General features: G+C 34.9%; 1 protein-coding gene across 3 annotated transcripts in view; it reads right to left on the reverse strand.

Moving 5' to 3' along the window:
• STXBP5 (syntaxin binding protein 5) overlaps positions 1–15,255 on the reverse strand; it is a 170,945-nt gene that overhangs the window by 109,719 nt on the left and 45,971 nt on the right. For all 3 annotated transcript variants that reach the window (XR_007133504.1, XM_047769986.1, XM_047769988.1), the window contains exons 5-7: positions 10,482–10,616; positions 8,937–9,000; positions 3,919–4,002 (exon numbers count right to left, since the gene is read on the reverse strand). Coding sequence is in view for 2 of the 3 variants with exons in the window: in XM_047769986.1 (XP_047625942.1) it covers positions 3,919–4,002; positions 8,937–9,000; positions 10,482–10,616 (283 nt within the window). In the remaining variant the exon portion in view is untranslated. The remainder of the gene's footprint in view (positions 1–3,918; positions 4,003–8,936; positions 9,001–10,481; positions 10,617–15,255) is intronic.

A 15,255-nucleotide genomic window follows, 5' to 3' on the forward strand; every position in this document is an offset into this window, starting at 1 on the left:
CAGTACAGCATAATAACGCTGTTATTCCTTTTTTGTTTGTTTTAAATGGCCGCTCCTGTGTCTGATGGAAGTTCCCAGGCTAGGGGTTGAATTGGAGCTGCATATCTGGTCTACGCCATAGCCATGGCAACACCAGGCCTGAACAGCATCTCCGACCTATGCCACAGCTTGAGGCAATGCCAGATCCTTAACCCACTGAGTGGGGCTAGGGACTGAACCCACATCCTCACAGACACTATGTCTGGTTCGTAATCCACTGTGCCACAACAGGAACTCCCTGTTATCCTTATCAACCAACAACATTCTCTCTCCTGACCTTTGCTTTGTGTTATCATTTATATTTTAATTCTACATCTGTCATAAACCCTACAATGCATTTTTATGATGTTTGCCTTGAATATTAATTACAAGATTAAAAAATAGTAGGCCTTTATATCTACCTATATAGCTGCCATTCTGGTGTCCTTCATTCCTTTGAGTAGATACAAATATCCATCTCATATCATTTCCCTTCTGCATGAAAGACTTCTTAACAGAAGTCTAAAGCATGTCTTGTAGTGAAAGTCTGCAAATGATGAATTCTTTGAGTTTTTTATGTGTATAAACATGTTTGTTTTGTTTTTGAAAAGATATTTTTGCTGGATATAATTCTAGGTTGACAGTTTTTACTTTCAGAACTATAAAAGTATTATTCAATACTGTTCTGGCTTGCATTGTTTCTAAGGAAACCATGTGCTGTCATTTTAATCTCTGCTCTTCTGTAATGTGTTGCCTGCTTCCTCTCCAACCTCTGGAGAAAAAAATCTAAAGATTTTTCTCTTTAACTAGGTAATAGTTTTAATCAACTGCAATATGTGATGTGCTTATTTGTAGTCTTCCCCTGCTTTGAGTTCACGGAACTGAAGATATCTATATATTCTTTTTTTTTTGCTTTTTCGGGCTGCACCTGCAGCATATGGAGGTCCCCAGGCTAGGCGTCTAATTGGAGCTATAGCTGCTGGCCTAGGCCAGAGCCACAGCAACGCCAGATCCAAGCCGTGTCTGCGACCTACACCACAGCTCCTGGCAACGCCAGATCCTTAACCCACCGAGCCAGGCCAGGAAACGAACCCACAACTTCGTGGTTCCTAGTCGGATTTGTTAACCACTGAGCTACGAGGGGAACTCCTCTATATATTCTGTAAGTTTATAGGGTTTAAAGTTTTCATCAAATTTGGTAAACTCTGGGTCATTATTTCTTCAAATATATTTTCTGTCCACATGCTCCCTTCTGGGACTCCTACTGCACATACATTAGTCTTCTTGATGATGTACCACAGTTCACTAACGTTCTGCTCATTCTTTGCCCATCTTTAATGTTGATCAGTTTCTACTGCCTTATGTCTTCATGTTAATCAAGTTTTTCTTCTGCAATTCCAAATCTTTTGGTAAACCCATCCAGAGTATTTTTCCTCTCAGACATTTTTCATCTCAGAAACTCATTCCACTTGTGTTTTTGAAGCCTCATATGTCTTTCGTCAACTTTCTTCAACAACTTTCATTTACCTTTTAGAGCATATGAGTCTATTTAATATTTGTTTTAATATTCTTGTCTATTAATTCATCTATATGATTTCTGAGTCTATTTCTACTGATTGCATTTTCTTCTCATTTTGCATGTTTTCTGGCTTTGCATGCCTCATAGATTTTCATTTGGATACTGGTCATTATGAAATTTACAGTAGGCTATTATACTCTTATAAATATTTTGAGCCTTTTTTTCTGGGATGTAGTTACCTGGAAACAACTTGGACTTTGCAGGCTTTCTTTTGAGCTTTTGAGCTTTGTTAGGCCAGCTAAGCCAGTCTTTAACACAGAGCTAGTTTGGCCCCACTACTAAGGCAATACCACTTTCTGAGTACTCTTCCTGATGGTCTGTCCATTACAAGGTTTCTCCACTCTGTTAGGAATGTGAACTACTCTCAGTTCTGTGTATGCTATGAGAATTGTTCTACTTACCCCTTTCCAATGGATCTTTTCCAAACCTTTTTCACAACCATGAACTAACCAGTATTCAACTGAAGACTTGGGGTGAACGGCTCTTCACTGATTTTCAAAACTCTCTCTCTAGGCAGTTCTCTATCACCCTGTTTTATGAGCTGTGGATAGCCTCTCCCATTTCCCAACTCTGTCCCCTCAACTTAGGGAGACTGCTGGGCTTCCATCTAGATTCCTCCTTCATGGACTGAGACCTGGAAAATCTCTAAGCGAAGGCAACTGAAAGGCTCATCTTGCTTCCCCTCTCTAAGGAATCCCTACTCTACACTACCTGCTAATTTCTACAAACTGTTCTTTCATATATTTTTTCAGTGTATTTAAGGTGGGAGGGTAAAGCCACTCCCTGTGACTCCTAAAGCAAAGATTACAAGCAAAGATTAAATTACAAAGGCAAAAACAAAAAAAGTCCATTTTTAAAATGTGCTTTCATTTTGACAGAGAAAACAGTTTTACAGGCTATAAAGCTTCCAGAGAAATGATAAGAACTCTTTATTAAAAATATTCTTTTAAAATAATCTCAAGATTTTGATTGGTGAGTCACAGAATACCAACAGAAAAGCTTTGAATACAAAAAGCATACAGGTATAAAAACAAAGGAACTCCTCTTTCAGTCAAGCTTACAAAGATAGTATGCAGACATTTACCAAGTATTCCAAGTATTGCTAAAGCTACTCAATGCAGTCTGCTGTTTGAGTATCTGAAAGCATCAATATGAACACATATTTCTTAAAAACAAACAAACAAAATCAATTACACATTTCCTAGATTTATCCACTGAATAGAAATTGTAAACACTGCTGGTACCCAAATTATGGTCACCAGATACCATTTCACATCGAAAGAACCCAGTTTCATGGAAAAAGATATTCTAAGTGTGGGACAGAAACATACAAGATTAATAGGCATATTTCATTATAACAGATGGCAAAGAAGCTATCCAAGACTATTATCACCAAAGGACTCAGGAACCAACTGGAAGAGATTCATTGACCAAAGACGGGACAATTTGAAAATCAATAAGGATAATAACTTCAATGTATTGAAGCATATAAAATGTTTAAATCTTTGAGTACACAGTGAAATGGAAAATAAGAACAAATTCCCCATCACTGAGATCACTAGAGAACAACTCCTTTATAGTAAATACTGAAATAAAAGAAAAGAATCAAGCATTTATTTTGTTGTTCCTATCCAAAATGTACTACTATATAAGAGTAGATAAAAGTTACTCTTTACTAAAGCATCCCAGATAACAGAGAAGGAATTATAAAATTAGAACTTCCGTATTTTGCAACAACTACACACTAAAAGATCTAGAACATGAACATCACTGGTTGCTAATATCACAAACAGAAATTAACAGTCAACCTGGCAGAAAAGCATCAGCATCATCTATGAAAGAGACTTGCTAAAAATGAAAAGTGAACCCTGATTTGATCAAGCCTCAGAATACCATCCAAACTATAGAAAATCTGAGGATTAAAAAAAACATATATTACGATATATAATTACAATCTTTATTTGGATCTTAAAGCAAGAAAACTACAAATACTTACAGTATACTACCATTTGTATAAAATTTAAAAATAGCATGTATTTATTAATTTTCTTATAAATGAAGAAAATACCTCTGTAAGAATACATGAGAAACTAACACTGGTACTCGAGGTAAGGGAACTGGATGGCCAAATGACAGCTGGAAAGGGTTTTTTGTATCTTTTGGGCTATGTGACTATATTATTTTATATATATACAAAAAATCATGTATTATTGCAATTACAAAGGCTGCCTAAACAAAAATTACGAATTAAGTTCTTAGAGAAGCCATTCTAAGCTGAAAAAATGACAACAGCTTTTGATTAGCAAAAATAATGTTATTACCTCATCGTATGTGTATCTGTAGTCGGCTTTCTTTGATTTGAGGTCCCATAACACTACTGTTCCAGATTCAAAGCCAATCAAAAGCTGTAATAAAAGAAAATGCCACATTACCTAGGAATGATATTAATCATATGAAACATTTATTTGATGACAATAAAGATAACTATTATCATTCCTATGCTTCAGGTATGAAATTATAATTAAACATCTGTACTGCTAATTACTAATCACATGATAAATGAGAATACTGCACTGCATATTTATATGCCTTTGATGATTAGGAATTCAACGTATATCATACAACTAACTTATTGAAAATGAAACAGTACCATTTTGAAGTCCAGAGTATACATTTTCATTAGTTAATATGTTACTAATAAAAATTATCATTGGTATGTGCTTTAGAGTTTACAAACTTTTCTAATTTAACATATTATCACAATCTCATTTATTCATCTACATTTCGATTACTTACAAATTACATCTATCCTAGACCCTTCTCAAGAGATTCAGGCTTATAATTCCATCTTCACTTATTATTCCACAAGAATTTCAAAGTAAATGTGTCCGAAAGTGAATTCATTATTTTCTTAACTACCTTCTTTTCTAGTATTCCCTGTTGCAGTGCCTCTTAGAGCATTCTTTTTCTTTTAAATATTCATTAAGTCACTCAGGCAAAAACCTTATAGTCATCCTTAACTCTAGTCTCTCTCCTACTAGTAATTTTAAATTTACATTCTCAGAGCTCCGTATTTCACTTTCCTCCACCTACAGTACCTCTTTTCTGGTTCAAGACACAAGGATCTCTTCTCTGGTCTCTGGTTTCCCTGACTCTCCTCCAGTCTTGCTCCTCATTTAACCCATTCCACATTGTGGCCAGAGCGATAGTTCTAAAATGCAAAACTGATCATGCAATGCATGCTTTTACTTAAAACTTTTTAATGCCTTACCATTACTTTTAGGATCAAGTCCAGACTGAATAATCTGACCTACAAGATTCATCAGAGTCTGGCCTCTGCTTACCTCCTCAGCTTTATCCCCTTCCAATCCCTCCTACCCAATACATTCCAGTATATCTTCCAGTTCATGTTCTCCCTTACCTTTGAGCCTTTGCACCTGGTTATCCTAACTGGGCCACTCTATTTGAATGCCATCCTTTCTGCCTGACTAATCCTACTAATCCTTCAGATATCATTTTAACTATCCCTTTCTCCTGGACCTACCGAATTAAGCTGATGCCTTTCCTATGTGCTCAAATAGCAATCTGTACATTTTTTAATCTGAAGGGTCACTATACAATATAATAATGTCATTTTCCTTATCTGAATTCTTTTGCAGACTATAACATTGGTCTGTTTAAGCAAGAACTTGTTTTACTTTGTTTACTACTATACCTCTAACATCAGACACTTAATATGTTTTTTTGTGACTAAGTAAGTTTCTGAACAAAATGCATGTTCTTGCCTCAAGAACTGTCTACTGCCTACCACCCTCTGCCCTGGCATGTTCCAAATCTTGGTATTCCCTCGGCTTGAAACCTCCTCCCCTTTCCTTCACTTTTAAGTCTCAATTTAGTGTTGCTTCCTTGGGTAAGCCTACCAATTCCTCTGGACAGATGGAGATGTTCCTTTTTCTACGCAAGTATATGCATTTTCATTTATGTCTCTAATATCTAATATGCTGCTAATAGTAGATATTCAATAAATACTTGTTAAATAAACACATGAATGATTAGTAACTTGCCAATAACCATTCACGTAATCTAGGGATATGGCAAAACCTGGGGCATACCCAGGAATTTTAGTTAAATAGCAACTTAATGGATTTCAGACCACAGGGGCATTTGGAGGACCCAATCACTGAAACTAACAAAACAGATTTTTCCACCTTGGTAGGAAGTATAGCTAATTTTCCTCACAAACTTTTCTTTCCTTGGCAATCTGAGATACATACTCCTTCTGGGAAAAAAACAAAACAAAAGAAAACAAAACCTGGTATTTGTTTCTTTTATGTTTTCCTAGTCCTAAATATCTCGGACAGATGATGTGGGATTTTCTGAAAGGGGAAGTAAGAGAAATTTCAGGAATCTTCAGGAATAAGGAAAGAGATGGAGAAGGATAAAATTTAAGAATTATTAGTGTAAAAAATACTGGATTGCTCAGATGCAGGTAACTTAAGGTCTAGTCTTAGGCCTGCCAGTTAGTAGCTATGGAACTTAAAAAAAAATAATTTTAGCCATTCAGACCTTAATAACGTAAGAGGTTATAGTAAACGTTAACCCCTCTAGTCAGCTCTACCTTCCTAAGAATGTGAGGAATCTGTGCCAACAAAGTTAGATGGTGATCCCTACAATCACCTAAATGTTAAAAAATAGAAGAACTAACTGAAGAACATGGTACTTAAAACAGAAAATTCTTTCAATGCTTATTCCTACTAGAATCTTTTTATTAACTCATAGAAATGTTAATTTATTAACAGAACTACTGACTAGCTTTCTCTGAATTTTTCTCTCGTAAAAGGCATTTGTTTGGCATACTGAAAATGAATACAGCTCTCTACGTCAATAACTGATCCATATCTTACAAGGGAAATGTAGCAAAATGGAGAGTATTCTGGGGTTGAAATCAGAGAAATCAGCATTTAAAATCCCAGGTCCACTAACACCTAGCTTTGTACTTCTGGAACACTTAACTGGACCAAGTCTCTGCCTCATCATCTGTAAGACAGGGAAGATGGCTAACTTACACTTTGTTGGGAGGATCAGATAAAATAGTGTGCAAAGCACAGTGCCTGACAAAAGTAGAATCCAATAAATGGCAGTTACTACTGTTACTATTAATTTTACACTAATACCTAACTTCCCTTAGCCAAGATCTTTGCTTACTGTGGTAGCATCCACCATAAGGCTAGCTTTGCAGAAAGGTGCTCTATCGCCTTACCTCTTTAGTGACACAACATCACAGAAGGCTTTGGAAATAGAAGTCATTGGTATAAAGGAGATTTTTCTGTTAGAAATCAAAAGTTAGACAATATAATCTATTCTATATTAGAATCTAATATTTTAAAATGTTTGAATGAGATTAACTCCAGGAACTAAGGAGGATAAAGCAACTCCAGGTTTCAAAAAATGATGATAGAAATTAAATATATATTGAGGAGTTACTACTTATATATTGTATGTTGACTGCTATGGGAAATATAAACCTGCATAAATATTATCTCTGTGTTCAAGGAGTATTTCAAATTCAAGGGAGCTGAGATACACATATCTAATTCGAGGTAATATGTGGTAAATACCATAAAACTTGCACAACTAAGATGCTAATGAATTTGGAAGTGAGAAAAAGCATTTTCTGTCAGAAAAGGTGTCCTGATATGTATTTAACCTAAGCCTCAAGATGTGATTCAGCAGAAAGAGATTATAGTGGGAAAGAATGCCAACAGAGAGATTTACATAAATAAGGCATGGAGGTAGTAAAGAGTAGCTCAAATTTGGGCAACAATAACTATTTGCTTCAGCACAGCATTCAGGTAAAGATGTTCTCAAAGAAACCTAAGGCTATGTTTTAAGCAAACATTGCTTTTTTTTTTTTTAAGATACTGCAGAACCACTGAATGCTTCTGAACAGGAGAGCAATAAAATTAAAATGGCACTCTAGGACGATTGATCTGGAAATGACTCAAGAATGGGATGGAATGCTTTGAAGTGTAGTGGTCATGACAAGACTGAAAAGAGACTGCAATGGAAGAAGGGAAATTGGTAACTCAGAGTTCCCATCGTGGCTCAGTGGTTAACAAACCCGACTCGCATCCATGAAGATGTGGGTTCGATCCCCGGCCTTTGCTCAATGGGTTAAGGATCCGGTGTTGCCATGAGCTGTGATGTAGGTTGCAGACGTGGCTAGGATCCCGCGTTGCTGTGGCTGTGGTGTAGGCCAGCAGCTGTAGTTCCAATTCGACTCCTAGCCTGGGAACCTCCATATGCCGTGGGTGTGGCCCTAAAAAGACAAAGAAAGAAAAAAAGATATTGGTGACTCATTCAACATACAAAAAAGGCAAGTTTTTAATTCTTCCACCATGCCTCCCACCCAAAGGCTGGCTTTTAAACAATTATCTTTTATCAAAAATATTAAGTAAGTGAAGATACAGGTTACTGTAACTTGCTTTAGGTAAAGTTACTCTCCAAACTATACAACTTTATGATTATAACCTCACTACAAACTGTACAGCTATCCTTCTGTTTTCCCAGTGGCAAATAAGAGAAGAGTGTTAACACAACATATAGGCTCCATCACTCCCACTAAATGATGAAAGGAAAAACCTGATTAAACTTCTTCATGAAATCTAGAAGTTTCAATCTCACTGATTTCTGACAGAGATAAACTTCCTGGTATTTAAGCAGACTAATATCACGAAATGTATTAAGTAGAACTACTGAGAGACTAGTCTGAATTAGGGAAGAGACTCTTGAAAAAGAAAATTTTATTATTTTTCAATGTATTAATGAACCTAAATTAACAATAGATAGATAATGACTGCATGAAACTGGTTTCAGAGTATAAAAAAATTAGGCATCATTTAAAAAAAATCTCTATTGAATCTGGGCTATTTATGAAGAAAAATTTAGGGGGTAGAGATAGAGACAACTCTATAAGATTGTATAACTAGTGTAAAAAAGAATTCAAAACGAAAAGAAAATGGTTTTTGTCAGATTATCAGAAAATCAGGGCAATTATTTTAAATAAGCCAAAAATAAGTTAAAAACTATTAATTGTATTTTTAAAACACTCATTGTTTTAAGGTTTTATTCTTTAAAATGTAACTGATTCTAATCCTTTCACTTGTTCTTCAGAATGCAAAAATAAGCCATTAAGTGTATATGATACACAACCTTTGTTTGCAATCTCAACTTTGCAAAGTAAACGTGGTTCTGGAATAGTTTGCTTGTTTAAAAAATGCATGAATTTAAAAATTCAAGGATTAAGTAATAAATACATATAAGTTTTTCAATAATCTACCTTTCCTTCATCCATTGGATTATCACTTATATGAACAACAGGTCCTGGGTGAGATTTAGATGACCTAAAAGAAAAAAAATTAAAATTTTTTTTCCTTCAGTTAAAAATTTCAATACAACTACATATTCATTACAGTAGGAATAATGAGTGGAAGATAAAGTTAAATTCACAAAGGATGAACACATTTCAGTAAGTGATCAATAACAGATGTACAGTTCTTAATATGGATCAAAATATTCATGAGGTAGAATTCACATAGTAGAATTCTCAAAGTTAATATTTTAAAATAAAGCTAACTGCTATCTTGTTTTACTCAATTCTAGCCTCCAATTGGGACATTTCATCAAGCTCTACAATTCCTACCAAAAGTAGGAAAAATTCCATTATACCTTTAAAATATCAACAAAATAAGGCCACCAATAGTTGCTAAGAGAAAAGATGTCACGTAGATAAGAACGTAGCTGAACTGATGCCTACACAGTAGAAATAAGCACCTCTCTATCCATAAAACCTGAGTCTTGAGAGACCAGTCCACTTCCTGAGAGCTACTTGTGAAACCAAAGACACTTGCACCAGGCCTCCCCACTATATGCTGTGATCAACTCAACAGAGCTTGAAAACCCACACCTTGTGCCAAGGGACTGAGATATGATAACAATGTCCCTGCCAAAGGAAGGAAAACCAAACTTAAAACACCGTTTCAGCTACAACAATGCATCATTAGGAGATATGCCACCAATTTATCCTTATGTCAAATTCTATAGAATGCAACATCATAGAGCTATTTGCTTAAAAACAAGAAGTGTTGAAAATGAACCATGCCAATATCTTTAAATTCTGATTTTTATGTCTAAATCATTTAAGAAAAAACTTAGAGAAAGAGGTAAGATTCTAAGACAGTGAAAAGTTAGCATTAAAGATCCTTAGGGCTCTATAGCATAACCAGTTGTCGTCATTATTGTTAAATAATAGCAATCATTACCATATCAAAATTAGGGGAAATTAACCGTCAAATTAATTCTGCAATGTTACACTGCAAACATTTACATTACATCTAGTGATTATTAAAACATAGCAAGTAGTGGCTTAGATCAGTGTTTTCTAAATACTGGCACAATTCATTAGTGGGTTATGAAATCAATTTACTGGGGCATGACCAAGCACTTGAAAGAAGAATAATTAGAAGATAAAGGAAGAGAAAAAACTTGGAAAGTTTTTAACCTGATAAGAGTAATTGTTTTATTAAACTTATGCTATAGTTTATACATATGTGAATATATTTATGTATATACATATATATATGCACGCACATACACTTACGTATATACATACACACACACACAGATATATAAATTAAAATTAAATTTAGTTTTTAAATTTACAAACTACTAATAGGGCAATAATTACCAAAACCTAATAAATCTGTATTTAATATCAAGAATGTCTCACATATTTAATTCTATATTTACTAATTAGCTATTATATAATATTACCATCATATATGGCACTGCTACTTTCAGATATGGAATATATGCTCAAACTCACAGTTCAATGGCTTTATTCCACATAATGACGTAGCCTGAGAGTGTGAAGGATTCCACATTGACGATATGTATATTACCTCGTTCAGTGCCCACATAGAGCCACTTACTCTGGAAAGGCAGATGGCAAAAGGTAATCCTGCAAGAGAAAAATGCATCCAAAAAGGAAATCAGAAAAGTATCTGGTAAATTTTGTTAACTGTCTTAGAGAATTAATAATGAGATAGATATACAATTTAAGAAAAGCAAAAAAGATACAACTATCAGATGTATCAACTCATGGTGGTTAATATTCAATTTCAGTAATCTGACTTAAATGTCAAAGGTAAGTCTTGACAGTAAAATGCACATCACAAATTTAACCTTTAAGCCACAAACTGAGTCGAACACTTGCATCACGCCTAGGTACTTCTGTATTTCTCAGGAGTTATTAAACACACTAATCCATCTCAGTGCCTATGCTTCATCCGTTCCAGGCAAAATGCTCATATTTTTCTGCTGGTCAAGATTCAGTTAAAATACTACTTTCATTCAAACTAATATGCCAGTCCCTCTATTTCTCTCAGGCTTACTGTGTAAAGACAGTCTACCTTCCTCACTAACTTGTAGGCCTGTGGAAGGAAAGATCCTCTGTACTTAGGCTGAGACAAAGATATTCGATTATACTTAAACTCTCTCCTATGTCCTGATGTATGAGGCCTTCATGGGAAAATTATAATAATTTACACACATGTATTAAACTTCATTACCACGTCAACAATTTCAGAGGTTCCCATCACGGCCCAACAGAAATGAATCCGACTAGGAACCATGAGGTTGCAGATTCGATCCCTGGCCTAGCTCAGTGGGTTAAGGATCTGGCATTGCTGTGAGCTGTGGTGTAGGTCACAGATGCAGTTCAGGTTGGGCATTGCTGTGGCTGTGGCATAGGCTGGCAGCTATAGCTCCGATTAGACCCCTAGCCTGGGAACCTCCATTTGCCGCAGGTGCAGCCCTAAAAAGACAAACGACCGGAAAAAAAAAATTTCAAACATTTTCTATTTAAGCTCAACTGATTAGAAGGTAAAGAATGGAAACTATCTTGCCCTTTCTGTAGAACTTATTTTTTAAAAAATAGTATGATATGAAACCATATAATGCTCATTTCTTTTTAGACTACCTACTGTGTCTCTCAAAATATACTATTTAAAATTTTAATGGAATGGCCCTTCAAAATAATACACACAAATAATAATGACTGCTAGACTCGCAAACTGACACTAGGCAAGATATAGCATACAGAACATTTGCTATTCTCATGAACGCAATTTCATTACAGAGAATTCTCAAGATGAAAACACCTCAAGTAAATACATGCCACCCATGGTCTCACTAATTCCTAGAGGTAATGTTCATTTACACAATTACTTAAGGTTCATCATCTGTATTTTTCGTTGAGTGTTTTATATGATAGCATGTCTTCTTTCCAAAGGCTTTATATAAATTAAACAAATAAATGTCTACTGAATAAAAATAACATCTTGTAGTCCCTTAGTACCTCACAAAGCAGTAAGTCTACAGTACTTTTCTGAAAACTTAGGCCCATATAGGTTTCAGAATTCGGAAGTTTCTAGATTTTAGAAAGGTACGTAAGGAATATTTTGTGTATTAATATGGGGGTAGCATCTCATAAACACACTGAATATTTCTGAGGTATAATTTTCAGCAGTTTCTTTTTTACTTGAGATATAGCTGTCATATAACATTAGTTTTGGGTGTATAGTGACAACTCAACGTATGCATATGTTGCATAACGATCACCACAATAAGTCTAGTTAACATCCACAGCTATGCATGTAGTAGGAATTTTTCCTTCCTGTGAAAAGAATATTTAAGATCTACCCTTTTAGCAAAATTCAAATACATAATACAGTATTATTAACTATAGACGCTGGTGATTTCTTAACAAGTTAAACATACGCTCACCATATGATCCATCCATTCCATTCCTAGGTATTTAGTCAAGAGAAAAGAAAGCATATGTCTACACAAAGACCTGTACACAAATGTTCACAGCAGCTTTGCAACAGCCAAAACCTGGAAACAACCCAAATGTCCTTCAACAGGTAAATGGATGAACAAATTGTGTTATATACTTAGAATATTATTCAACAGTAAGAATAAGCTACGCATACATGCAACAACACCAATGAATCTCAAAATCCTTAAAATGATGGAAAGCCAGACAAAAAAGACATGATATTATATACTTCCACATACAGTTTATATGCAATAGAAAATGCAAACTAGGAGTTCCCTCGTGGCTCAGAGGGTTAAAGATTGTCACTGTTACGGCTCTAGTTCAATGTTTGGTTGGGAACTCCTGCGGGCTGTGGGTATGGCCAAAAACTTTTAAAAATTTAACCTAAGAAAAAAAAGAAAAAGAAAAGGAAACAAAACTAATCTACTGTAACAGAAAAAAGATCAATGGTTGCCTGGAATTGTGGGGATAAAGGCCAGCAACAGAACAGGGGAAGGATTACCAGAAGGAAACATTTTGGGGTGATGGGTAAGTTCCATTTTCTTGATTTGGTAACAGTTTCATGAGTGAATATATGTGTCAAAACTTATCAAATCACACACTTGAAATATCTGCAGTTTATTGTATATCAATTATACCTAAGTCAAGTTATTTTTAAATTGCTTTCAGAGATTTGTGGCTTTAGATATTATGAAAACAAGATTGTGACTCTGATTACTACATAGGCACAAGCTCTGGAGCTAAACTGCCTGGATTTCATTTTCAGCTCTGTCACTCACTAGCATGTGTGAACTTCGGTAAACCATTCATTCTCTCAGATCCTCAGTTTCTAAGCAGTAAAGCACACTTACCTCAGTGTTCTCCTGAGGATCAAATAAGACAAAGCACTGTAGATGCTTAAATGGGGCCTGACACAGGCAAGTGTTCAATAAATGGGAGCTAATTATTATAAAACTAGGTACAACTCTACCAACTAGAAGTTACAGGCAAATATCAATGACATGAAGAAAATAAAGTACAATAGCATACCAGATATAAAATGAACAATGCCATAAACATCATAGAAACAACTTTCATTTGAAATGTGCTACAACATGAATATAGCTCATTCTAAAAATTCAAAGTAATTTAAAAATTAAATGACAGTTTGATAAAGAAACCGGTGATAGCCAATTTCCTTATCTGTTCTGCTATTTAGGAATTCTCCATTGGTTTTTCAAAAAGCAGTAGCTAGTGTCTTAATACAATTGTATGACCCATCTTCGATGTTAATACTAACAAAATTATTTAAACATGTTTACAAATTTTAACCTTATCTCCTTAAAGGCAGAGATTATAGACATAGCATATATTTTCTGTTCCTAGCATAACACCATACCGCAGCTGTTTCTCAAATATTTACAGAAATGAAGAATAAACTGTTTACCATACAGGAAAAAAATATAGAACTTTCCCTTGGATTCACTTTTTCAATATTAGCTACCATCATAAGATTTTTCTTCCCCCCCTACTCGATCCTAAAACCAACTTACACTGCTGGGAAATTTTAAATGTCTTTGTCCCATTTAATGTTTAACATCTTAAGAAGGAACGTAAATGTTCACTTAGTTATCTGGCACCAAGACTTCACTACTGTCCCTAGAATGTGTCCTGTACACTTCAAAAAATACAAATCAATAGTTTATTTGTACAATGCACTGCAAATTTAAAAGTTAATGTTCCATTACTACCCTCACTATTTAAGTCAATTGAGAAGGGGGAAAATCAAATGGTTTTCATCACAATAAACTTGATATTTTCTTAACTAGCCAATTTTAATGGGTAATGAACATGTTAGATTAGAAATAGTGAGAAAAATAAAATTCCACATTGTAATCAAGTGAAATAATAACATGCCAGTGATTAGGGAAAGACCTGTAAGAAAATGTGGTTCCCCAAAACACACTACTAAAAAAAAAAACAACTCAACGTGACCTACACCAAGAATTGCAAGATTCTAAATTTGGGGCAACTTAGTCAGTTACCAAAATGTAAAACTGGTGGTTAAGACAAACTGGACTTGACTTACTATAATTAACAGTGTTCTCTCAATTTGTTATATAAACGTGACCTTATTTCCTTGTTTACAAAATAAGAATCTCTGCCTTCTCTGCTGAAAATTAAAAGAATATGTAGCTAAGTAAGCTTTTATGTAATAATTAAATTGATGAAAAAAATTGTTAAGTGATTACTTAACAGAAATAAGATGTATTGGCACACTTAAAACTATAAATACATATTATGTGCACATATACATACATGTGTGACGTGTACTTAGAGATTTGTTGTTATTAAATACATCTAAAAGAAAGTGATCTACGACAGAAATCTTTCTCAGAAAAAGTCATCATGAAACAAATGGCATTGAATAGTCATTTCATAAAGAGTTCAGGTAAAGAGATGTAAAAAATACTACAAATAAAAAAAATTTCAACAATGAACCAAATATCACATGTGGCAAATTACTACTGTGATGGCCCCCAAAATATCTCTTCTCCTTCCCTGTATCCTTTCCCTTGTGTAGTGGCCCCACTCTAGGATTCATCATGTGACTTCCACTGAGCAATGGAACATTAGCAGTTGTGCCACAAGCAAAGATTTGTAAAGCACTTGCACACTGGGGCTTCCCTTTGCCTTATGCCGAGATGCCAGGTGATGCAGCCAGAAGGAGCTTTTAGAGACACTGGCCCAGCATACAGACAGGACCAACCACTGGACA

Source organism: Phacochoerus africanus, chromosome 2 (genome assembly GCF_016906955.1).
Source record: "Phacochoerus africanus isolate WHEZ1 chromosome 2, ROS_Pafr_v1, whole genome shotgun sequence".
Classification (NCBI taxonomy): domain Eukaryota; kingdom Metazoa; phylum Chordata; class Mammalia; order Artiodactyla; family Suidae; genus Phacochoerus; species Phacochoerus africanus.